We start from the raw sequence: 27054 nt of genomic DNA on the forward strand, positions 1-27054 counted from the left end.
CTTCAAGCTAAAATGAAGGGACACTAGACAGTAACTCAAATTTGTAAGAATAAAGAACAGCAGTCAAGTTTCTGACATCAGTAAATATAAAAGGCAGTTTAATGTACTTTCTGCTTGTAACCCCTTTTTCCTGGATTTAAAAGACAACTGAATGAAGCAATCATTTTAAACCTACGTTGATAAGCACACAATGCAGAAAGATGTAATTTGTAACAACAGTATCACAAAGGAAGGGGAAAATGGGGCTATACAGGAGCAAAGCTTTAGTACACTATTGAAAATAAGTTGGTATTGATCCAAACCAGCTAGATTATTAAAAAATTAAGATGGTAATTATTATTCCCAGGGCACCACTAAAAAAATAACGAACTACACACATACACATACATATATATTTACGTAAACAATAAGGGAATTAAAGCAGTGTACTAGAAAATATTTACTTAACACAAAAGAAGGCAGTAATGGAGGGACAGAGAAATAAAAACACTTGGAACATACAAAAACATGGTGCAAAATGGCAGACATAAATGCTACTTTATCAGCAATTAAATTAAATGTAAACATGCTAACCAAAAAAGCAGAGGCTGGCAGATGGATAAAAGAAAAAAGAAATACATGACCCAACTATATGCTGTATTCAAGAAACACACTTTAAAGACAAAAACAGACTGAAAGTAAAAGGACAGAAAAAGATGTATCTTGCAAACAATAACCAAAAGAGTGCTAGAGTAGCTATACTAATTTCAGACAAAAAAGACTTTAAGACAAACACTGCTGCTAGAAAGGAGGGCATTTTATAATGCTTATTATAAAGAAAATATAACAACTATAAACATACATGCATCTAACAACAGAGTCAAAAAATACATGAAGCCAAAACTGACAAAACAGAAGGGAAAAGTATCTCTTGTGGTGAAGAAATAGTTATGTCAAGTTTGATACCTCCTTCAGTTTTGGTTCCTTTTTTCTATTACATTCAAATAAATCTGAACTCAGAAAAACTCCAAAATATGAAGTCATCTTTATAAAAGTATTTTCTACCCATTCATCCAATTTAAAAAAGATTCTAGAACGTTGTTAAACTGATGGATGATGATTAACACAAGAATGTATTCCGAAGTCAATAAACACACAAAAACTGTTCAACATCATTAGCCTTCAGAAAAGTACAAATCACAAATGAAATACCACCACACAACTTCCACAATGGCTAAAATTAAAGACCAACAATATCAAGTACTGGAGAGGATGTGGAGCAACTCAAATTCCCACACATTTCTGGTGGAGTAAACTGGTACAACCACTTTGCAAAAATGCTTGGCAGAAGCTATGAAAGCTATCAACCCAGATATTCCATTACTGTGTATACACACAAGAGAAATGAAAACTTATGTCCACCAAAAGACATGTAAAAGAATATTCATAGGCGCTTTATTTACAATATCTAAGAAATAGAAACAATACAAACATCTATCAATAAACTGTAGTAAATTTATATACTAGAATTATTACACCATGGTTAAAAAAACATGAACTACTGCTAAATACAACATGGATGAATCTTACAGATATAATACTAAATGCAAGAAGTCAGACCCAAAAGAGTTCACCTGTATGAATTTACTTATGTGAATTTCAATAGCACACAAAAACAGGAAACATAAGTCAGATGGTGATTGACTTTGGGGGGTTTTGACTGGGAAGGAGCACGAAGAAGCTTTCTGAGGTGCTGGAAATGTTTTATATGTCAATCTGGGTGATGATTAATGAACATATATACAAATACAAAAATTCAATGAACTTAAGATATTATACTGTAAGTTTAAGATTGCAGGGGTCTTCCCTGGTGGCGCAGTGGTTGAGAATCCGCCTGCCAATGCAGGGGACACGGGTTCGAGCCCTGGTCTGGGAAGATCCCACGTGCCGCGGAGCAACTGGGCCCGTGAGCCACAACTACTGAGCTTGCGCGTCTAGAGCCTGTGCTCCGTGACAAGAGAGGCCGCGATAATGAGAGGCCCACGCACCGCGATGAAGAGTGGCCCCCGCTCACCGCAACTGGATAAAGCCCTCGCACAGAAACGAAGACCCAACACAGCCAAAAATAAATAAATAAATAAATAAATAAATTTATAAAAAAAAAAGATTGTATACTGTAAGTTTTATCTCCATTTACCCTGAAAGTTCATTTAATCTTTTTCTGTTTATATTATGTAAATATTGATAATCAACAAGGTTTTATAAAAATATCCAAAATTCAAGTGATTAATAATATTAATAATTATAAGGCACAAAAGAACTTTATGCAAGATACATTCATAACTTTTATGTACATTTCCCAACTATTAAAGTTGAAGTATAAAGAAAAATTTCACATTTAAAAGCATTTGGTCTACTGAAAACTTCACATTCTATATATTAGAACCTCTTTTTTTTTTTTTAATGCATAGAGCTATAACACTGAACAAAGTTCTCATTCTTCTTGTGACTGTTTACTACGACGTTTTTCATCCCTTTGTAGGTATGTGCTCTATTAGAGGAAAATGAAAAGGTTGCACCATAAAAGTTCCAAAAGCTGTTTTTACAGCCTCATTCCACTGCCAACTTTAGTTTTATTCTTTGAAATATCTTCCATTTAAGGTCCTCCAATTTTCTGTACTGTAGCTTCTTAGAAGACCACTTGCCCATGCGCTTTCAAAAAATAAAATCAACACCAAACACCCTCATATTTTTTTAATACATACTTTAATTTTTTAATTAATTAACTTATTTATTTTTTATTTTTGGCTGCGCTGGGTCTTCGCTGCTGCACCCTGGCTTTCTCTAGTTGCGGCGAGTGGGGGCTACTCTTCGTTGCGGTGCGCAGGCTTCTCATTGTAGTGGCTTCTCTTGTTGCAGAGCATGGGCTCTAGGCACGCAGGCTTCAGTAGTTGTGGCACACGGGCTTAGTTGCTCCGCGGCACGTGGGATCTTCCCAGACCAGGGCTCAGACCCATGTCCCTTGCACTGGCAGGTGGATTCCCAACCACTGCGCCACCAGGGAAGCCCAAAAACCCTCATATTTTTAAATTAACTGCTTCATTTTATATATAGACTCCTTTCACTCTAAATACATATATGTTCCAGTAATTAACAGTAAATGGAACTAAAGTTTTTTTTTTCAAAACCACTTTATTGAGATATGATTGACATACAAAAAGCTGTAAATATTTAATGTATACAACTTGATGAATTTAGAGATAAGTATATACCTGAAACCAAGTCCCCCTAAAACCAAGTTCCCTTACAGAGTTTATGAACAACCTCTTTATCCAAAGTTTTACTCTCTTTCTTGTCCCACCCCTGTTCCCCTCAGGACTGAGAAGTATCAAAGAAAAGGGGAGACTGAAACCAAGCAGGACCTTGTGAGGCCTTCCCAGGTACAAAAGCCCTTCTGTGTCCCCCATTTCTTGTCTGTAGAACAAAAGGCTTTAGCCTCCTAGGCCTTCTGTGAGTTCCAAAGAGCCGACCCAAGCAGTTAATGATCAGGACAACAGAGTCACAAGACTTCTAGTTCCTCCTGAAGGGATATAAATAACAATCTGATGCATACTTTGAGTTGTCCTGGAGAAACTAAGACCCCCATCCAGGTGGAGGATGGTGACTACCTGCTGACCACAAGCACTAGACCCCAGACTGGTTGAAACCAGAAGGTTAAGATTCCCAAAACATCACCCTGTTACCTTACCACCAACCAACCAGAAGGTCTACAAACTGATCACGCATCCTAGGACCCTCTCCCCTAACACTGTCTTTAAAAACCCTTGCCTGAAAGCCATCAAGGAATTCCAATCTTTTGAGCATGAGCTGCCCATTCTCCTTGCTTGGTACCCTGCAAATAAACCCTTACTTTGCTGCAAACACCCACTGTCAGAGTTTGGCTTTCTGGAACTGCGGGCACATGAGCCCCTACTTGGTAACATAACAATGAAACCATCACCACATTCCATAAACCATATCCATTACCTCCAAAAGTTTCCCCTTACCTTACTTATGGAATTAAATTTTTTAAGTCAATAATATTATTCACGATAAATTTAAGAGTGCAAACTAACATTTGTTTGATATAACTTCAAATAACTACAACTTTTTATTTCACATAATTTAAAATTTAAAAAGCATTTTAGCTGAAAACACTGTTCTTGTTTGTTTTTCCTAGCAGAATAATCTGCAAGGAATAATGTAAAACTCAAAATACTCATCTAAAAAAAGCACTTTTCAAACTTTAACATGCATATGAATGACCAGGGAATCTGGTTAAAATGCACATTCTGACTCAGTAGGTCTGGGGTGGGGCCTGAGATTTTTAATCTCCGATAAACTAATAAACTCCTAGGTGATATCCAAGCTGCTGGTCCAAGTACTATAATTTGAACAGTAAAAAGAGATTCTAAACAGTAATGATATCCTAGAATTTAAATCAAAATTTAAAGGACCACTTAGGGTTTTTTTTCACAGAGCTGGTCAAATCAATCCTGCCTACTATTAATTTGATATGGGTTTCTTTTATGACATACCATACCTTTTAAATTAGAATTGTACTATTACTACAGTGAAAAGAATTTTAGAAAATGTCTCTCTAGCTAAAATGGATATGACACTGTATCTTTTGTAGTACAGAGACATATTCCCTTTAGACTTTGCTAGATTCACAGTTATGAATGTTTCAGGAGAGCCTGATAAGGAAGGGAGTACACACACTTGAACACTCAAGTGCTTCAAATGCTTTGTTAGGGAAAAGGTACATCTTTCAATAAAGTAATGTCCTTGCATTTTCTTTTTTCATACTAAAGAATTAGTTCCCAAATATGTCTTTTTAAAAGCAGAGAAGGAATCATGAAAAGAGTTCATCTCTGGCTATATTTATTTTAAAAGCTGTTCTTAACAATTTTACTATCCACTTAAAATTCTATTAACAAAAATTTCCACTTGGGTGCTTTGCTAATGAAGACCATTCTGCAGTAAGTGTTGTTTTCCTCATAAGCCTAGAATCTTCTTAGAAGAGATGAATGGTTCACAAGAGGCAGAATAAGATGAAGATTAATTAACATAAAATATGGAACATTAAAATTTGGTGAAGGAAAGATAATTCCTGAAAGAAACCTGAAATGGTTGTATATACATAAGCAACACATAAGCTGTAAACAGTATCATATTCCAATCTCAATTTAATGTTAAAATATCCCTAAATATGACCCAATTCATATCTAAGAAAAACATTTCAGGGTACAATTATTGATGATAATGACAACAATAAATAACAATAATAGCGAAAACCCATCCCTGCTATAAACTCACATAGGCTGCAGTATTAATTGGTACTTAATATATTCAAATTACAATTCTTTCTTTCCCTGTTTTTATCCTATCCTATTCTGGGTTTTAACTGGAAGATACCATGCTTAAAACTTGCCTTTTATTAGCCATTTTATTTTCCTGCAACTTTCATTTTAACTTTATAAGAGAAATAAAGTATTTAAGAACTTAGTGGGGTTTTCTGAGTGAAAATAAAATAAAATAAATGGATAACCATTTGGGAAAAATTAATATGATCCTTCCTTCCCAGCATGGACAAAAATAAACTTCAGGTAGATTAAAAATTTGATATAAAAGTGAAACTACAGGAAGCCCTAAGAACATACATTTAAATGAATTTATTAAATAATCGAACACTTTCCTACTGATAGATGTTAACTTTAGCATATAATAAATTCTACATGTATTTTCTTGTTGTGGGAAAGTTTTTGAAGTATGTTGTATGGCATGTTCCCAAAGAAGAAACAATAAGGAAAAAAAAATGTTAGATTTTACTATGTAAACATTAAAAGTGACGCATCAGAAACTACTACAAGCAAAATTAAATGGTACATGATGACATGGAGAAAAGATTTATAATACATATGACAGATAATACTCTTAATGTATAAAAAATATCAGAAAATAACAAGATACAGCCTAGTAGGAAAATGGCAAAGGACATGAGAAAACAATTCACAAACAGCCAATAAACATATTTTTAAATGTTCATTCTCACTAGAAAAACTGAAATCTAAATTAAAAAAAAAAAAGATAGTACTTCTTGCTCATATTGGCAAAGATATTTTAAAATGGCTATTATCCAACTTTGCAAAATTTGGCACTTCTGGTAGGAGACAGTACGGTAGATTTGAGAAAATAAGTGAAAGGAAGTTAAATATGTGGGGCTGCCTGAGGACATGCAAGATTGCTGGACATCATGGAGGGCTTTGCTGATGTTGGAGACCAAATTTTTTGGTTTCCCAGTGCACATAAAATGTTTAAACTATACTTTAGTCTTTTAAGAGTGCAATGGCATTATGTCTAAAAAACAATGTATATAACTTAATTTAAAACTACAAAGCAAAAAAACAATTACAATAATAACATTAAAGATCACTGATCACACAGAACACCATAACAAATAATAATGAAAAGTTGGAAATACCGTGAGAATTAACCAAAATGTGACACAAAGACGTGAAATGAGCAAATGCTGTTGGAAAATGGCACCAACAGACCTGTTAAACAGAGTTGCCACAAAACTTCACTTTGTTAAAAAAACGCAATTATCTGCAAAGTGCAATAAAGAGAAGCACGATAAAATGAGGTAATGCCTGCACTATGTTGAACAGAAGTGGCAAAAGTGGGCATCCTTCACTTGTTCCTGATCTTAAACGAAAAGCTTTAAGTCTTACTCTATCGAGTATAATGTTAGCTGTGGGTTTTTCATGTATGGCATTTATTATGTTGCAGTAGTTTCCCTCTATTCCTAGTTTGAGTATTTTTATGATAAAACAGTGTTGAATTCTGTCAAATGCTTTTTCTGCATCAATTGAGATGATCATGTGATTTTTTTTCCCCCTTTTGTTCTGTTACTGTGGTAATTATACTGACTTTCATAGGCTGAACTATCCTTGCATTCCAGGGATAGATCCCAGTTGATCATGCTGTAGAGTCTTTTTTAAAGGCTTCCTCATTTGGTTTGCTAGTTATTATACTTTTCAACTCCAGAATTTCTTTTTGGTTTCCCTTGAGATTTTTCTAACTCTAATAGATATTTCCATTTTGTTCATACGCTGTTCTCTTGACTCATCTTTAACGTGACTGTTTTAAAGTCTCTATCTATTAGATATGCCATCAGGTCTTTTTCAGGAATGGTTCCTGTTGATTTTTTTTTCCTTTGAATGGGCCATATTTTCCTGTTCCTTTGTGTGCCTTGTGATTTTTTTTTTTGTTGAAAACAACATTTGAATGTAATAATTTAACCCTGGAAATCAGATTCTCCCCCTCCTCCAGGGATGCCATTTTCTGTTACTACTTTGGGGTTTTTAAAAAAAATTGTTGTAGGCTCTCTCTGAGCCAAGGATCAGGTTGAGGTATAAACTGAAGTTCTTCTCAGGTCTTTCTGAGCCTGCTCCTTTCCCTGAACATGTGGTCACTTTCTAATTTTCCTCATACATACAGTTGCTTTTGAATGTCCTAGACTTTAATGTCTGACTCCCAAAATGGGAAAAAGAAAAAAATTAAGGGGGTGGAAAAATGCACCAGCCTTTGAAATCCCCAGGAAGTCACTTTAACCAGAGGAGGAGGTGTCTGACACAACAGGGAGGTGCAAAACCAATGGCCACCTTCCTCTTCACAACTCTGGGATGAGAGCACAGATCCCAGAAGTGTAGAGGACAGCGTCCTCCTTTTGGTTCACCCTGGCTCTACAAGCTGTGTGCAAGGTGCTCAAGGAACAAGTGTACAGCTGCCTGCCACAGCACTGGGGGTGGAAGATGGGTAGCTGCAACTATGCTAAGAGTTGAAGTTGACCAAAATTGACTGCAATTTATTACTATTGAGCTTTCCCCTAGAAATTGCAATTCTTCAATAGACTCCAGAGTTCCAAAATAGTTACATTAGACAAATACTGCTAGTGCAACTGTCATCTAGGTGGGGTGACAGATTCCTGGTGCTTCCTACTTTGCCATCTTCCCTGAAAATTACTGATCTTTGTATATTGATCTTGTCACCAATTACCTTTCTAAATCCATTTACTAGTTCTACAACTTTTCAATTAATTCTCTTGGTTTTTGAAGTACAGTCAGAGCATCCACAAATAATCTAATATTTCCTCCTTTAAAATATTTATATCTGTCATTTCTTTATCTGGACTTTCTATTATTTAAACGTGTTGTTGGCAGATATTCTTTTCTTGTTCTTTCTTGACTTAAATAGAATATACTACTAGTGCTTCTATGTTAATCATGAGGTTGGCTGTTAGTTTTATTAATCTTTATATGGTTAAGGAAGTATTTTTACTTTTTTATTTACTAATATTTTCCCCTCAACAATTTAATTAAATATCATGAGAATATAATTTAACACTGAAACATTTAATATATTTCTTAACACTGAAGTATTCTTATATTCCTGGGAATAACCAATACTTGGTTTTAATATAATGCTGGATTTATTTTTACAATTATTTACCTTTTTAAAAACTTAAAAGGTGACTGATTTGAGGTTTTCACTTTTGTACTGTCTTTAAAGGGTTTTTATGTCAGCATTACACCACCTAAAAGGAACTGGGAAGCTTTCCATATTTTTCTGTGTTCTGGAGAATTCTGTTCTTTGTAGGTGTAAATAAAGCTATCTATATAACCTGAATTAAGTCTAGCAGCATGTTCATTAATAATTTTTCTTTCCTCCCTAGGTGTGTTCAAGTTTCCTACCTCATTTTGAATCATTTTTTGTCAATTTTATTTTCTTAAAATCATCCTTTTTATATATTTTAGAATAAAATTTATATACTTTAATATGGTATTCTCTAGTAAGTTTAATCCTCATCTCTGGTTATTACCTCTAATTCTGATATTATAATTTTAAATTTTATTTTTTCCTTGGTTAAATAATTGCTAGAAGGTTGTCAATTTTGTTGACCTTTTCAACAAATAATCAATTTTGTTTTCCTGTTTCCTAATTTATCATAGAAATGTACTTCCATCTTTCCTTTTACCACTTTGCTTTATTATTCTCTTTCAAATTTCATAATAAGAATGCCTAATACATTTTACTTCCAGTTTTTAGCCCAGATGTTTTCCAATTGGTAAAGCTTTGGGTAACGTGCTCATGTGTGTTTCCCATACTGCAATTTGGCTCTTGTCTCTTACTGAGAACTGTCCTCAGTAAGTCATGGATCATCCATACACTGACAAAGATAACAAACCTGCCACCCTCGTTTTACTAGAACTCTTCATACAGTATCTGTCATCAACTATGCCCTCTTTCTTGAAAGTCTATTCTCTTGGCTTTACTGATAAAACCCTCTTCTCACTTCTCTCCTGCCTCTCCAATCACCCTTCCTCAGCATTCTACCATGGTAGGGCTTATTTTCTTCTCTTAAATGTCACTGTTTCTCAAGACTGTGTGTCCTGGAAGCTCTACTCTTATTAAACATGATTCCTAGTGACCTCAGACAAACACATGGATTCAACTATCTTTTACATGCAAAACTCCATAAATCTAAACGTACAGCTCCCTATTAGATCAGACTGATTGCAGAAGGATATCCCACATGTATCTTGTCTAACTTAGACAATATCATCATCTTTATCCCCCCAGTTTTACACTTTCTCTCTATTCCAGATACTTGTGATTAGTATCAATATTCCCAGATTGGTAACTTACGAATTATTTTAGAACTCTTCCCTCTCATTTAACCACATTCAAGCAGTCACCAACTTTTGAAGGTTTATCTTTGGCCCTCAAGAATCTGTCCCCTTATGGCTCTTCCTTAGAGTATGTATTTTCATAAAAACTACTTCGACAATCCCTTAACTATCCTGTCTGCAACCTGGCTCTCTCCTATCTACATGCCACACCAGTTTCCAACTGATTTTTAATAAATGAAAATTTGTGTACTGATAACTCTTAGCTTGCATATTCTATTTGTTTCCTCTACTTAGGATGACCTCTACCCACTCCTTTTTTACCTATCTAATCCCCCATGTCCTTCAAGTTCAATTCTTGTTAACTCCCTCTCTGGAAAGCTCCCTCTCTGTATATGTATATTATTATACATACTCTTCTTATTGTGCTAGCATAGCACCTTGGGCACGTCTTTCATAAAACATGTATTCTATAGTAATCGCCAATTTATTAGACTATTTTCCATGAAAGGAAAAGTAACCTGAGACCAACAGACCTTGATTGTTTGCTTTGTACTCATTAGCAAGCACATGTTTGTTCACATTCAAAGCCTATATCATGTATGAATGATTTTAGAAAAATTTTGTCTAAATAAGAACTCATGTAAACATATCTATAATGAGAACTGATGGACTGTTAGTAAACTTCCTGTGATACAAGAAAACATATAAGGAAAATACTCCAGCTCCACAAATTCATGCTGCTTTTCCAAAAAAATATGAGTCTTGCACGGGGGTCAGAAAGCAGACTCTTACTAGGTTTCTCTGAGCTTAGGAATATAAAAATAGACCAGGTACTTTGGATTGGATTGCTACTGACTGTTCCACACTATTCTACAAACCTGTGTCTAACATAACCAGGCTGTTAGATAGACCAGTACAATTAAAAAAAAAAAAAAAAAAAAAAAAGCCAGAATGGTGACTGTGATGCATCCTTGAAAAACTTAAGTCTTTAAAAACGAAATAAAAACAAAGAAGGATTTGATCATTATAAACCCATTCCTTAAGGTCTTTCCAATTTACTGCTGCACAACACAATGCTCAATTTAAAATATTAGCTCTCACAGAACTCTTCCAGGTTTTTGTTGTTTGTTTTTGTGGGAGTTTTTTGTTCCCTTGTTTGTTTTTGTGGGAGTTTTTTGTTATCTTGTTTGTTTCCATAATTAATTACAGTATATAACTCAAAGGAACATAAATTTCATAAGGACAAAGCTGGACCATGAGTGTAAAACTTAAGTAAGCTGTTTAGAAAAAACATTTAGTAAAAGTTCAAGCTTTCCAATCTGTATGTCATTTTAGCCCTGACCTATCAAATATAGTAAGTCTGCTTTAATTACAAATTTTTGGTTATTGAAAAATGGTAGTGAAACTAGGGCTTGAGAGTCTACCACCAATTATGACTCAAAATTACACTGTTCCAGGAACAGATTATAAGCCTACATCCTGTAAGCCGCCTCAAAATGAATTTTGTTGTTCACAGGAAGAACTCAAAAGAACGCTGAATGGAATGGGAAAAAACTGTCACCAATATGAAAACAGTAAAACAACATTTTTAAATGTGAAAAACTCACATTCACATAGTTTAAGAATTGCATTTTTCAAACATACCTTGTCCATTAATTTGCTGGCATGAAGACTCAAGCTACTGAAGAATATTTTTTTGCTCAGCAAATGCATTTCTTCAATGGTAGTCAACAATGTAGTTGCACTATTTCCAACAATGCCACTAAAAGCAAAGAATATTTCAGGTTGCAAAACAGGCCAAAACAACCCAGCTCTTTAACTGAGTAGAATTCTTTAAGAAGATCTAGATTTAAATAAAAGTTTTTATATAGAATATAACCTGTGAATTAAAAACAATTACTCTAGTTTCATATAAAAATGAGGTGTTTTTTTCCTTTTAAGTTAGGTGATGAACAAATGAAAACAAACTACAGTGTTTTAAATATTTCACAATCTCTTAGAAAAGCAGTGGGTTAGAACAAACACTTATAATATGCAAACCCATGTCTCTATTTTTCCTCTATTATAGTAAATGCATGTCTTGATTTTCCAAGAAGATCTGATTTTAATTTTAAGGAAGCCATTCCATCAATAGCTCTATTGAGAAAATAATTTTTAAATACTGAGTTTTTTTAATTAAAACTGTTATACCGTATCAATAACATACCTGTAAATTATAAAGCTTCTCAATTTTTATACAGCTACCTAAATAGCAATATATTAAGACTAATTATGAAAAATCTGATAACATTTTGAAATAATTATTCTACATTCCATAATTCTCAATTTTATATTACAAGGATATTTCTTAGACTTATCCAATGGGGTTTCTCATTTTTGGCAGAATGTAAGACAAGCATGTATATAAAACAACTCCCTATTATATTCTCCTATTCATGTATTGAAAGTGACTCTTCTGTTCCTGATACTGGCATGCTTGATAAAAAGTAATTTTAAATCATTTTTTAATAGGCTAATATGAAAACTATCAAAAACATAGCTTGGAAGAACACTTTTAACACAACTACACATATAACGACCTTATAGTGACATCTACAATAAGGCTCAAGTGTATGTATACCACCAAAAGATATTTGCAAGGTGAAAATGAATGCAAATTTTGGAGTTGAAGATCATATTTTATCTGATAAGAATCACTTGTCTTATCTATAAAGTCACTTTTATTTAGAGAAGATAAGACAGCTATTACTTAGAGGAGATAAAGCTATCGTTCTGTTTTATCACTAATGGAAAACTAAATGTTAAAGAAGAATTTATGTAAACATCCAGAATAGGACATTTTACTAATTATGCCCTATTCTGAGTATAATATATAGTTGCTTTAGGTGCCATGGATCTCTTTTACTAATACAGGAGGACTCAAAAAATACATAGACTTACACTGCTACATTTGTGTGTGCAAATGTGTGTATGTGTGTGTGTGTGTACTTATGCTTGAAGAAAGGGAAAAGGAAATGATGGACCTCAAAAGTACAGTATGTATAATATGCATATAATGATTCATATGGTGTGGAGGTTCTACTATTTACACTTAAGTCATGCATAGAATATACACACAAAAAGTATTACACTGTGTTCTAACTGAAAGAGGTGTCACATGGGATTTAACAAGCACATTTAACCTTTCCACTTACCTGATTGTATGGTGATAAAATCTGAGGAGGTTAGAAATTTTATATAATAAAACTGCCCCAGGTTCAGCAACTATTACTTGTTCAATTCGAACCTATTAAAAACAACGTGAGAAAAAACTAAACATTTCTTAAAAGTGTAACTTTTCTTCATTAATCACATGTGGTATGAATAGCATTAAAAAGATTAAATTTTATTATTGCAGAAATCACAAAATTCCTTCTAAATAAAGAATTTCTGAATATTAAATCATAGAGGATGGTAAAACAACACAGAAACTTTAGCACAGATATGCTCTACAAAAAAATGATCCATTACCTACAGAATTTGGTTCAAGGCTACTGCTATCAGAGATAATCAATACAATGAGGTCATCTTGAGGTTTTTCACCAGCATATAATGGAATTTAGCTTAGCACTAAATTGCAAAGCAGCTGTTACATTCCTAAAAAACAGATTATCAGTGAAAAGGTACTGTTCTATGAATGAATATTAAGGAAAAAAATGAAAAAAAAAATCTTCTCTTTAAACAACTATACCAAGTTTCTTTCTGTTAGAGAATAGGAAAGCAGATAAATCTTGAATTAGCACCAACCTATTTGGCCAATTATAATACTGCCAGGGCAATATCTCAGATCTAGTTCAAGATTAACTTGATATGCTCAACTACTAGGAATCTTTTCTAATTAAAATCCATCCCTCACTAATCTTTCCCTTACTTTATATTCCCTAATTAACAAATACAATCTAAACCACACTGAATGTGCTTACTTACATATTATATTACATCTATGCTTATTAAGCTGCTGATAACATATGTGTCTTCTTGTTTCCTAACTGGATTCTAAACACAGACATTGTGCTTTCTGGTTCTCTTACATCTCTGCAGCATTTGGTAGAACAGGACATACACAAGAGATGTTCAATAAACAAATGCTTTTGAAAACATTTAGATTTTGGAGTACGTCATAATACTAACGAATGTGATCTGCTAAAATGATATTTTATAAATACATGTATATGAGTATACAAAAACCTCTTGCATAGAAAATTGGCAATGATTATTTTTAAATGTGTTTTATTACCCTACATGTATTAATTTGACAAAATTACAGCCTGAATTCAAGCTGGTTTCTTTAAAATCAGAATAAGTCACTAATTTAACCAGCTACCATATAACATATATAAAAACAAACTATTTTACCTTTAGAGGCCTGCACACACCCTCAGTAATATGTCCAACAACTTCTTGAATATTTTCTTCAACACCTACAATTAATTATAACATAACTAAAATTTTTTTTCCATATTACACTTTGCTTCACATAAGTTCAGAAAATTAACAAACACTAATACATATGATTAATGGCATTAATAAACATTTAAAATAACAATTAACGATATTTTATTAAGTTTAGTATCTTTAGGACATTACTAATTATATTAATATGAGTCTAAAGCCTTATCAATTGATTTGACTGTTGATTAATGAACATTATTTCTTCGTGAAAAAAAGTAAATGTATGAAAAACAGACTGTGAAATTTATTAACTGAAGGAGGTGATGTGCAGATGTATTAGCATTCGTTCCACAAACTCCTTACTCTAGGCAGTAGTGCTAAGCACACAAACTACGGGTATAAAGATGGAAAACACGCCTTGCAATCTAATGGAAAAACCGACATTTACTGATTATTGACTATTTATCGAGGTCTGTACTGGGTACTTGACATGTACTGCTTGTAACCACCTTCATTTTTTACACATGGAGAGACTCAGGTTTAGAAGAATTCATGCCATTCCCACAGAATAACTTATTTCTAACTCCAATTATTTTCTTCCCACTTCTTAATGTTACCTCTCATGTAAATTTTCCTACATCTTTTAACAAATACATTCTTTTAAACTGGGTAATTAGCATAACAGAAAACAACTTTAAAAAGTGCAGACTTTGTGCCAACCTATCATATATGCTGAATCTAATCTCAATATCAAAGAGTTAAAAACGAGGAGGTTAAGTCCAGCACCCATTCGTGCACTGGCCTCTCCTGCAGATGACGTGCTGAACCAGGATGACGTGGGGCTGAGCTATTCAAAATAGGTAAGTGATACCAGCCACAACATCTCTCTTCATTTCCTATCAAAGCCAGAGCAACTTAATTACCTACTAACCCCTTCTACAACAGGCGTCTTAAGGTAGTCACAACTAAGAAGATTTGAAATTCTGTAAACAGACGTTTGCAACTCAAAAATAATCATTTTTCTTCTTTGAAATCAAGACCAAAATTTTAGGTACATTTAGTACATAGCTAATTATTTATTTTTTATTTATTTATTTATTTGGCTGCATCAGGTCTTAGTTGCGGCACGCTGGGTCTTCTCTGAGGCACGCAGGATCTTTCGCTGCGACGCGCAGGCTCTTCATTGCAGCATGTGGGCTTCTCTCTAGTTGTGGTGCGCAGGCTCCAGGGCGCGTGGGCTCTGTAGTTTGCGGCACGCAGGCTCTCTAGTTGTGGCGCACGGGCTTAGTTGCCCCGCAGCATGCGGGATCTTAGTTCCCTGACCAGGGATCAAACCCGCGTTCCCTGCACTGGAAGGCGGATTCTTGACCACTGGACCACCAGGGAAGTCCCAGTACATAGGTAATTATTCAAAAAACTTTAAAATAGTCACATGAGAATGAAAAAAGGGGCTGGATAGTAGAAATGAAAGAAGTCGTAGCTTAATGACCTTAAGCCAGTCACTGACTGAGCCTGTGTACTCATAAATAAAATGAAGAGAACATCACCTTTTGCCTTTGAAGGATGGTGGCTGAGATAATGTAGGCCAGGCACTCCAGAGATGCCTTAAAAGTGAAGCAGAGGGGTCTAGGCTTACAAGGAAAGGTCCCAAGGGTCCAGTATAAAAATGTGATCAGCTGTGTGACAAAATGAAAGTGATGGAAAAGAAAGTCTACTAGCAGAAAAAGGGGGAAACGAGAGACAGGAAGTTTAATTAGGATGCTTACTAAATCACCCAGTGTGAAGAGTTTACCTCCGAGAAGAAAACAGCAATAAGAACAGAAACAGGCGAGAAGTCCTGCGTGATTTACTAGATCTGGGCATGAGCGGTAACAATCAGAGGACCCACCTTGTGTAGTTACATGCTTTAAGAGAGCTTCAAGGTGTTCTTTTTCAGAAGCAGTGGCCTGATGGAGCCAAGCCAACATATCTCCTACATATCTAATGAAAAAACTAAATGTTAGTAAAGATTTCCTTCAGAAAAACATCGAATACTCCAATACTGTCTGACTACTATACCTCAAAGGGTCATGGGAGTGCATTTCAATGGGTCTAGGTGTACCTCCTGGGCCCCCTCTTGTAAGAGCATCAATAAATCCACGAACAACTGTACTTCTTCTGGCTGTTCCAAACTCATCTAAGGTATACCTAGAAGAAACAAGTTATTAACAAACAGTTGCTTTTCTTCCTAATGGTTACATCAAACTATTCATGCACTTTCTAAGACATCTAAAGCTTTTTTACACAATTCTCTCAAGCAATACTGTTTTAAACAACAAAAAATATTTATGAAATAACTTTATCATAATGATAATTCAACCTAAAGGTGCATCTTTTTATGCCTAAGAAAGAATGCTGGGATTTGGAATCAGTAACAGAGGCAGAAATGGTTTTGAAATTCCCTGAAGTGACATACCAGATATACGTCAAGATGAAAACGCAGTATCAAGCTAAGTGTTGCTAAAGTACACAATTGCCTTGCATTCACTTTCTATTTTTTAAAATAAATTAGAACCAAAATGCTTATTTCTATTTTTTGCCTCATGCTGTCGAATTATAAATGTTCAGGATAAAGAATGCATTCCTTTAAATCAGCGGTCCCCAACCTTTTTGGCACCAGGGACCCGTTTCGTGGAAGACAATTCTTCCACAGAAGGGCCGGGGGGCGGGGGGGGGATGGCTCAGGCTGTAACGCGAGCGATGGGGGCTGATGGGGGCGACGGGGAGCGGCAGATGAAGCCTCGCTAGCTCACCGCTCACCCCCGGCTGTGCGGCCCGGTGGCTCCTAGCAGGCCGAGGACCTGTACCGGTCTGCAGCCCGGGGGGTTGGGGGCCCCTGCTTTAAATGATCATCAATTCCATGAAATGACTTGTGATCAGACGACTCCTTATGACAGCACAAAATTCACAAACTTTTAACTTTTTAAATATGTAAAACGAATCTTCACCCTCTGGACCCAAATGGCTATGTAATAAACAGAAACAATGTAACTTCTGTTTCTAGGACTATTCACTGTGACCACAAGTTATATAAGAAACCAGTGAATCCACTGGCATTTTAAATGGGGGAGGGGCAATTTAAGAAGCCTGACACACACTAGAATCTGTTTACTACAAAACATAAATAAACAATATTAATGCTTATTTTCCTGCAATAGATATAATTTGAAGAACAGCATGAACTAAAAGGAACCTTCAATGATACCTGAAGACATGAAACATCTTTTCCGAGAGACAGAAGAAAATTTCTTTGACCAAAACGGATTCTCTTCCAACAAAGGTCAAAAACTGAAAATGTAGCTTTACAAAGGTGACTGTTAAAATTATGTAAATATTCTAAAATGCCTCTAGTTAAAATAAAAATTTAAATCTCCATTTTTTTTATATCTAGCCATAGTAGAAAAAGAAAAATTCTGGTCAAAAACCAAATTAAAAGATGAAAAAATTGGTCCAAAAAAGAATTAAAAGATAAACTAGTGTAAAAACCTCTCTAAGAAATGCAACAAATAAAAAAATGAAGAAAAATCAGCATTGCACATATTACTATGTTCTTTAATAATTTATATGCTGAAGGTTTACCAATGGAAAGAAGACAACATCAATTTGTTCATTTCTACTTGTAATAAATTTCTTTTTGAAGAAACTTCTGTACTTGATTTATTAAAAGTCAATAATGCATTAGCATTCCGGTTATACAATACCTAAGAAAAACTGAGTATGGCAACTTTCCCCAAAGACTTCAATAACTGACATTTTCTTGTACGTGATACTTACACATGTGAGACACAATAATGAACAGTGAAGCTTTTACACATCACTTAAATCAAGTTCATATAGTGCCATCTGGTGGTTAACATGATATACTATTAAGTTTTCCCTAAATTTAAAGAAACCACCACTTTTGGAAATAGGTGATTACTTAAGATGAAAGGCCCATTTTCTCTTTTTTTCTCTTTTTTATTCATCTTATGGTACTTAACTGTCACTAAAATCCTCCCTCTTCCCCATTCAACCCGCAAATGCTTCTTACAACCTTCCATACTGCACTACTGCCCCCAACCCCTGTGTGCCCTTGGGAGATAAGTCTTTGCCTATTTTAGTTCTATTCTTTGTCTTTCAAGCATTTTGCCTTACTGTCGTGCAGGCCTTAAACACACTTCTCTTTAGTTGAAAACTTTCCAGTTTATCTCCTTTCAAAATAGAAATAATAGCTAATATTTTGTGATGAGCAAAGCATTATGCTAAACACCTTATGGGAACATTCTAATTTAATCTTCCCAACAACCCGGCAAGACAGGCACTATTTTTATCCTCATTTTACAGCTCGAGAAACTGAAGCTTATAAAGGTGCATGGGTTCATCAAAAAATCTAACTCAGAGCCCACCTTTTAAACTATTATGCAATATTGCTCCTTTCCAAGTGCTGATCAAGAATCAAAATTTAGAAAAAATATGTTTATATGGTAGAAGTCAGCTGACCTTTTCAGATGCCCAAAACAAAGGCATTTTTTTAAAAAGATTAACCTTGTGAACAATTATGAATCTGTGGACAATGTTACACATTATTAAACAAACACCAAATGTTTTAAGTACCAAAAGACTCTCATAATCAAACACCAATACCTTACAATGAAAAAGCTGGGAAAGAAGTTTCGAAGTCAATAAGATGTGCTGAGCTGGTGGTCAAGAGTGAACATCAGCTTATCACAGGCACCTGCACAACATGCAGGGCTATTATGATCCAGCTCCTGCTACTAACCCAACAGCCAGGGCAAGCTTTTGCAGTTTCCTAAAGGTACATGTTCCTCCTCAACCCACACCTTTGCACCTGCTGTTCCCTCAACCTGGGATGTTCTCTCCTCCCTTTTCGTCCTGGAAAATGCTTATCAACCTTAAGAAGTCATTTCATACCTACTTCCTGGGGGGAGTTTCCTCTAATATTCACCCCCTTCCCCACCACAGACTACTTGAGCCACAAAGCACTTGAGACTTGACTTTTAGAAAAGCAATTAATATATTCATTAAAGTGGATCTGTTTATTTGTTCAATAAAACAAAGCAATTTGAAGGCAACGTTTTATTGATGTTAAGTCTGCCATACTTAGAACTGTGCTTAACACATAGTGAGTACTCAGTAAGTAGCACTGGGCTGTTATTGTTTTATGTAGCTGTCCAGCATTTGTGTTCTGGAACCTTATTACAGGACAAGTAATGCTCCAATCAGAAAACAGAGTAAGAAGGAAATCCTCTAAAAATATATAAGCATATGAAAGGCACGACTCAGAGCAGGGTTAATGCCTATGCAGGAGTCCCCTGGCTTTCTGCTTCCTGAATTTTAACTCCCCACTTGGTCTTCCTATTTCCATACTATTCCAGGCATTAAAAGTGAAAAGGTATTTACTTCTATTTTATATGAAAAGTAAAAGAAAATTAAAATACAGAATAATAAAAAATTTATAAGTTAATAATGCATAAAGTTCTTGTCCAAAGCATTATCACATAGCGCTTGGCTGACATAACTTACAGGATCAAATACCTGAACTCTTTCTTTCTTGAGTCCTACTAATGGAATTCTCATTTTAAATTTTCTTTTTTCATCTCTGGGTAATTATTATTTGTCAGTCTATTCGACCTTCTCTCCGGGGCAGGGTTGATACAGGAGTTTTAGTTACATACAATTCCTAGGTCGTTAACGAGATGACAGATTGGGGAAAAGCCCTTAGCCTCTACACAAATAAGAGGTATTCTAGATACAGGGACACCCTGGTTTTCATCTCCATGTTGCATTCTACAGCAAGTAATAATATGCAAATAAGCTGATGCCCCAATGGTACCGAGATGAGATAAAAACATCACTGTAAATTATATTGCTCAAACTATTGTATATGAATTTGATAATACTGAAAGTCAATGTAAATTATCAAAGAAAAAGTAAGTTGTTTTTTTTTTTAATTAGGAAAAAGTCACCCACTTATATAAGACAGGTCTATCCTGCAGGGCTTCCATTGCCTGAGTCAGTACTGGAGATATGTCACATGATTCTTGTGTCAATGTTCTGCATTCACCTGAAAAATCATTGTAACACTTATTGTGTTATATAATCATTATAACATTATAACACTTGTTAAATTAAAATTAGGTCTTTATTACATCTGTTGTACAGCCAGAGTCTAAATACTGCATTAAAAAAAATGCCTGGAAAAGCCTAGAGAGCATGCCAATCAAAAACTAGTTCATGCTGTCAAACTAAAAATGTAAGCTTAAATACCTATATAACTTCAAATGACCACATCTGCTATCTCGCATACCACATACATATATATATTTTTTTCTTTTTGGCTGTGTTGGGTTTTTGTTGCTGCGCATGGGCTTTCTCTAGTTGAAGCAAGCGGGGGCTACTCTTCGTTGCGGTGCGCGGGCTTCTCATTGCGGTGGCCTCTCTTGTTGTGGAGCACAGGCTCCAGGTGCGCGGGCCTCAGCAGTTGCAGCACGTGGGCTCGGCAGTTGTGGCTCACAGGCTCTAGAGCGCAGGCTCAGTAGTTGTGGCGCTCAGGCTTAGTTGCTCCACAGCATATGGGATCTTCCCGGACCAGGGCTCGAACCTATGTCCCCTGCATTAGCACGTGGATTCTTAACCACTGTGCCACCAGGGAAACCCACACATATTTTATTATTATAAAAAACTAGGGTTCTGAAAAAACCAGTCAATGAACAAACATGCACTAAATAACTGCTATACACATGGTAATGTCAAGGAGGGAAGGGAGTACCAAACACATATTACCAGTTCCTTACCTTGGGAGCAATCTTCAAGCAGTTTGCTAAAATGTTTATATGGGTAACTAATATATAGTATTAAGATTATAATTTCAGGGGCTTCCCTGGTGGCGCAGTGGTTGAGAATCTGCCTGCTAATGCAGGGGACACGGGTTCGAGCCCTGGTCTGGGAAGATCCCACATGCCACGGAGCAGCTGGGCCCGTGAGCCACAATTGCTGAGCCTGCGCGTCTGGAGCCTGTGCCCCGCGACGGGAGGGGCCGCGATAGAGAAAGGCCCGCGCACCGCGATGAAGGGCGGTCCCCGCACCGCGATGAAGAGCGGCCCCCGCTTGCCGCAACTGGAGAAAGCCCTCGCACGAACCGAAGACCCAACACAGCCAAAAATAAATAAATAAATAAGAAAATCCTTTAAAAAAAAAAAAAAAAAAAGATTATAATTTCAAACTGTTTAAAAAATCTCTACACCAATATGTCCTTTATTTTACTATCCTATCTATAAAATACTTATTAAATGTCTACTCTGCTCAAAAATCTCAGAGTATGTTCAGAAGTTCCCAACCTTTTGGAATATGAGGACCTCACACTAGCAGTATATTTTTCTAGCATACACTGACTGAGAAAAACATACACGTGTATGGGATTGGAGCTATCTTACAATGACTCCAGAGTCCTTAGGAGTCAGAATGTCAGTTTGGAACTTCCATGTTAGACGTCATGGGACCACAAAGAAATATGAGGCAATGTCCTTGCCTTTATGAAAACAGAAATCTAACTGGAGAGCTAAGACATACATATATGAAAAGTTATGTAAGAGTACTAAATTACTGAATACCAAATAAATATATTCAGCAGTTAGTGTTCAGAGACGGGAAAAGCCACTATGATTTAATGTAGTTGTGGAGAGTTCCAGGAAGATGTAGAACCTAAGCCTGACTTTGAAGACTGAGGTAGGATTTGGATATATAAAGAGGGAAAGCTAGACCATACTCCAAATAGGAGTAAACAGTGCAAACAAGAGAAGCAGAAAAAGAAACAAGTTTTGGGGCTTCCCTGGTGGCGCAGTGGGTAAGAATCTGCCTGCCAATTCAGGGGACACAGGTTCGATCCCTGGTCTGGGAAAAGCCCACATGCCGCAGAGCAACTGAGCCCACGCGCCACAACTACTGAGCCTGCGCTCTAGAGCCCGCGAGCCGCAACTACTGAAGCCCGCGCACCACAACTACTGAAGCCCACGCACCTAGAGCCTGTGCACCGCAACAAGAGAAGCCACCACAATGAGAAGCCTGCGCACCGCAACGAAGAGTAGCTCCTGCTCGCCGCAACTAGAGAAAGCCCGCGTGCAGCAACGAAGACCCAACACAGCCATACATACATACATACATAAATATTAAAAAAAAAAAGAAACAAATTTTGGAGATAAAGAGTAAATCATCTGAAACAGATAATAAGGTTTTTCACAGTCAAGTACAAGTGTACTGGTTAACTGGATTTAATCCCAACTCCTTCCAACAGTCAGCTGGTAACATCTATTAAAATATCCTGGGCACATGTTCCATTCTTGAAGTCTTAACTATCTACTTTGTTTTTAACAGGCAATTCTATGAACAGACTACTGAAACATTTTAAAGCAAATCTAAAGCAAATAAACCATTTGTGATAGGCAAAATAATGGTCCTCCAAAGATCCCTAATCCCTGAACCCTGTGAATATGCCATCTTACGTGGCAAAAGGGACTTTGCAGATGGAATTAAGGTGACAGACCTTAAAATAGGGACATTTTCCCAGATTACCCAAGTGGGTCCAAGGTAATCATATAGGTCTTAAAAGTAAAAAAGGCTAGCAGGAGAGTTAGAGATATGAGATGGAAGAAGAGGCAGGAGAGATTCAAAGTGAGAAAGTGACTCCATCTACCCATTACTGGCTTCGAAGATGGAGGAAGGGGCCACAAGCCAAAGAATGCAGGCAGCCTCTAGAAGCTGGGAAAGACCCTCAGTGACAGCCAGCAAGGCAACTCAGAGCTCAGTCCTCAAAGAACTAAGTTATGCCAACAAACTGAATGAGCAAGGAAACAGACTACTCCTTAGAGCCTCCAGAAATGAATGCAGCCCTGCCCACATTTTAATTTTAGCATGGTGATTTCTGGCTACAGAACTATAAAATAATAAATTTGTGTTGTTTTAAGCCATTAAGATTATGTTAAATTTGTTACAGCAGTAATAGAAAAACTCACCATTTATAATAGTTGTAGTAACTATTACATGTAAATAACATGTCATGTAAATAACAAAAAATGTCTAATCAACTTTAAGATAATCTGGGGCAGAAATACTGACTTTATTTTTTTATTTCCATCCTTAATCATAGACAGTGCTTGAATGATAGTAGATGTTTATGAGACAAATACAAAGACAATATGTTCAAATATAAAGTTTTTTTTTAAAAAAATAGTTTTTGATTACTAAGATCAAAATGATATCAAGTAAAGACTAAGTGAAATAACAAAATCAAACACTAATATTCATGAATCTAGACTGCATAAAAGAAATCACTTACTCTGAGCCCACCGGTAAAGTCTTTCATAAGATGTTTCTTGAAGCAAGGCCATCTGTTCCATAATTTCTAAACTAAAAAAATTAAAGGTTTATTATAATTTATTAAAAAGTTTTAGCCAATAGCTATTGAATACATCTAAGAACCTAATCACTTTATTTAATTACAGAGTGATTTGGTTATAGCCTATTAACTTTTTATCATCTTGTGGAATAATTTTTCAGTAAATTTTTATAATTAAATGTCACCAAGTTTAACACCATCACTTAGATACCCAACTGCTGTTTTACTCTAAACGTATCAGGGTATAACTTCCTCCTTATCCAAAGATACATAAAGATTAAACTTCTATTTCACAAAATGTCATAATGTCATATACTTTAAGAAGAACCTAGAAAATCTTTAAATTTTGGAAATATAAAAGGTAACAATCATGAACTGAAAAGGGTACTCACCCTGCTGTTTGTTGGTTTGTACGCAAGAGAACTTTGACATCATTATGAATCTGTTTTACTCTTCCCAATGCCTTGAAAAAATCCTTTAAAATTAAAGCATATTCTTTTTAACTATAGATCTAGAATACAGAATTTACAAAAGAAGCAATTAACAAGATTGAAAATGGTTGCCAAAGGACTTAGAGATGGGAAGGAGTGGGATAGGTGATGTAGGTTTTCTTTGTAAGCGATGTTGTACTCTTTGACTTCTAAAAATAACCAAAAAAAAGTATATGTATTGCTTTGAAAAAATAAGGTAATTTAAAATATGCACCTTAATTGCCAAATTTAAAAACATTTTTAAATCAAAAAGAATTTTAGGTGGTAAAATAAAGCCTTAAAAAAGAGTGATTTCTCTATAACATCTGTAACTGCTATGCTTTAAGTGATTTTAACAGAAAGCAAAATACCTCAGTGATAGGTCCTTCTCTTGTACCTCGGAGAAGACTCATTTCATCAGAAGTCAGCTGGAACTTGGATAAGAAGGCATCTGCAACTTGTGCTCTTATTTCTAATGTTTGACTGTAATATTTTAAAAAAGGCAACAAAAAATCAAGCACACTATGCATTTGCATAGCTTTAAAACAAGTTACATCTGACATAACTTTTAAAACAAAGGTGTGGAAGAGTCTCAATATCTTCAAAAGCCTTATTTCTGCCTCAAATATTAGAAGCCCATCAGGCATGTAGGTGATAAAATTGGCTAATATTGTTCTACCTCAGTAGAAGCCACAGTAAAATGATTATCATTAAGCAAAAGAAGAAATAAGTTCATGAATGGTCCGGGTATTACAATCCTTAGCCACTTATGTGTACTTGCATAGCTCGCCTCTTGAAAACAAAGTTATCTTACAGAAGAGAAATATGCCAGTTAATTTCTTCTCAGTCACTAAAAAAATCCTAAGCCTTTGAAGCTTGCACATGAAGTACACAACAACCAAAAATCAGGTCTATTATTTTTTTATTTTAGGTTAGAAATAGTAGTCAAGAATTCATTTAGTAATCCCTCATTAATTCAAAAAAATCACTCCTCCACTCTCCCTTCCCCACTTTTTCTGCATACTATCATAATAAAAAAAAGTCTTTTCAATTATATTATCCGAACGCAACCTATCTAGACAAGCTGACAATTAGCAAAAGGCACACTCTAGTCTGCAGGGACCTGAAGGACTGAGCAGGACCCCATCTAAGGGCAAGTCAGGAATACAAACTACAAGAGCAGGAATTCAACATCCCTGCCTTCCAGATCTTAGATTTGAAGATATATAAATAAAATTATAAGTGTTTCACTAGTAGTATTCACAGGGCAGTAATATTCTACAATCTAACAATATTCAAATGAAACTGAACAACGATAAACATTAACCCTATCTGAACAGACAGTACAACGCATGCCATCTTTGTTTTGTTTGTACTCTTGAGTTGTGAGGTTTTAAATTCACAGTCAAATGCTCCTGCTGAATGACATAGAAGGTTAGAAAGGAAAAGTCCTCCAGGTGGCAGTAATGTTCTGTTTTCCTCAAATACTGTAAATCACCGAATTAAATTTATACAGATTTAAATAGCCTATGTCCTTAATCATCTTATTAATACTGATACTGATATCTAAAAGTTACCTAAACAGGTTTTGTTTTATATTTTTAGATAAAGCTCAAATCATTATCATACAGGATTTAAAGCAATTTTAACACTTCATAAAGTTCCTTGAGACTATACAAATTAACCATTTCAATGAAAACCTTCTGAGAGTTTCCTTTGGATCTTTATAGTCAATTTATCATGCACAACGGAAAATTCATCACTTTACTGGTTCATTTTGTTTTAACTAAATCTAGTACAGTTGACCCTTGAACAACGTGGGGGTCAAGGACGCCGACCCCAGCCCCAACCCCCTGCCCTGTGCAATGGAAAATCTGCACCAGCCAGATTCAACTTTACAGCCAGCCCTCTGCACCAGAGGATTCAACCCACCATGGACTGTGTAGGACTGCAGTACGTATTAACTGAAAACAAATCCACATATAAGTGGACCTGTGCAGTTCAAACCCGTATTGCTCAAGGATCAACTGTAAATTCAAGATATTATTTAAATCACATTACTCTTTAGTTTTACCATATACAGTCTTCCCAGGTAAAATTTCACAACCATTCTTGACAAAGTTGAGGAGTATTTGTACAATCAAGTAGCATGAACAGGCATCTCCAAGGTGTAAAGGCCCTGAGCTAGGGTCTGAGGTGACAAAAGGTGCACATGAGGCAGACCCTGCCCTACTGTACAACACAAATGAAATATGGTATCTTTTGGAGGGCTTTTAGTATCTAAATTAAAAGTATATGAAATTAATGTTAAAATAAAACATATAAATGGTTATTGTAAATTAAAACTTCTAAGAGTATTTGATGTGTATTCATGTAATCACTGTATATGATGTAAGTTATATAAAACATAAGTGAATATGGCAAATGCATACTGTGGAATAATACGCAGCAAATAAAAAATGAGGTCGAGCTATATGTATTTATACAAAATTATCTATAAGGCACTTTATAGGTACAAAAAACAAGTCACAGAAAAATATGTACAGCAACCCCCATGTACTTTTAAAAAGAAACTTTACACATACACAGGAATTTTCGGGACATGTATTCACATACCGCCTGAGTATATAAAATAAACAGACTATTTCATTTTTATAATGATTCTTTTAAACCATCCCAGAACATAATTTATGAATCTTGTGGTATTCTTTTTTTTTTCCTGAAAATATACCCCTGTCATATTTTAACTCTAACTTCTAAACTCATCTCCACCAAATAATTTCAAAATAACTGAAAAAAGCTAGCAAAAAAAAAAAAAGGGGGTGGGGGGGAGGCATAAGATATAGACCAAAACAAAAAAAAGCGAAGAAATATACATGGCAAAACAAAATGAAAAAAAGGGTGATCTACCAATATTCGGTGAAATGTAAATTAAAATAGTGTGGTACCATTTTTCATCTATAAAATTGCTGTTTTTAATGATAATATCTAGTGTCTACAGGGTTTAATA

At 35.3% G+C, this 27054-nt stretch overlaps 1 protein-coding gene across 2 annotated transcripts in view; it reads right to left on the bottom strand.

Moving 5' to 3' along the window:
* Window positions 1-27054, bottom strand: part of COG6 (component of oligomeric golgi complex 6) — a 64334-nt gene that overhangs the window by 25793 nt on the left and 11487 nt on the right. For both annotated transcript variants that reach the window (XM_007193676.2, XM_007193677.2), the window contains exons 5-13: window positions 24416-24527; window positions 23967-24049; window positions 23515-23585; window positions 20154-20247; window positions 16203-16331; window positions 16033-16124; window positions 14109-14173; window positions 12908-12999; window positions 11358-11475 (exon numbers count right to left, since the gene is read on the bottom strand). In XM_007193676.2, the coding sequence (XP_007193738.1) occupies window positions 11358-11475; window positions 12908-12999; window positions 14109-14173; window positions 16033-16124; window positions 16203-16331; window positions 20154-20247; window positions 23515-23585; window positions 23967-24049; window positions 24416-24527 (856 nt within the window). The remainder of the gene's footprint in view (window positions 1-11357; window positions 11476-12907; window positions 13000-14108; window positions 14174-16032; window positions 16125-16202; window positions 16332-20153; window positions 20248-23514; window positions 23586-23966; window positions 24050-24415; window positions 24528-27054) is intronic.

This window comes from Balaenoptera acutorostrata, chromosome 18, assembly GCF_949987535.1.
Source record: "Balaenoptera acutorostrata chromosome 18, mBalAcu1.1, whole genome shotgun sequence".
NCBI classification, from domain to species: Eukaryota; Metazoa; Chordata; class Mammalia; order Artiodactyla; family Balaenopteridae; genus Balaenoptera; species Balaenoptera acutorostrata.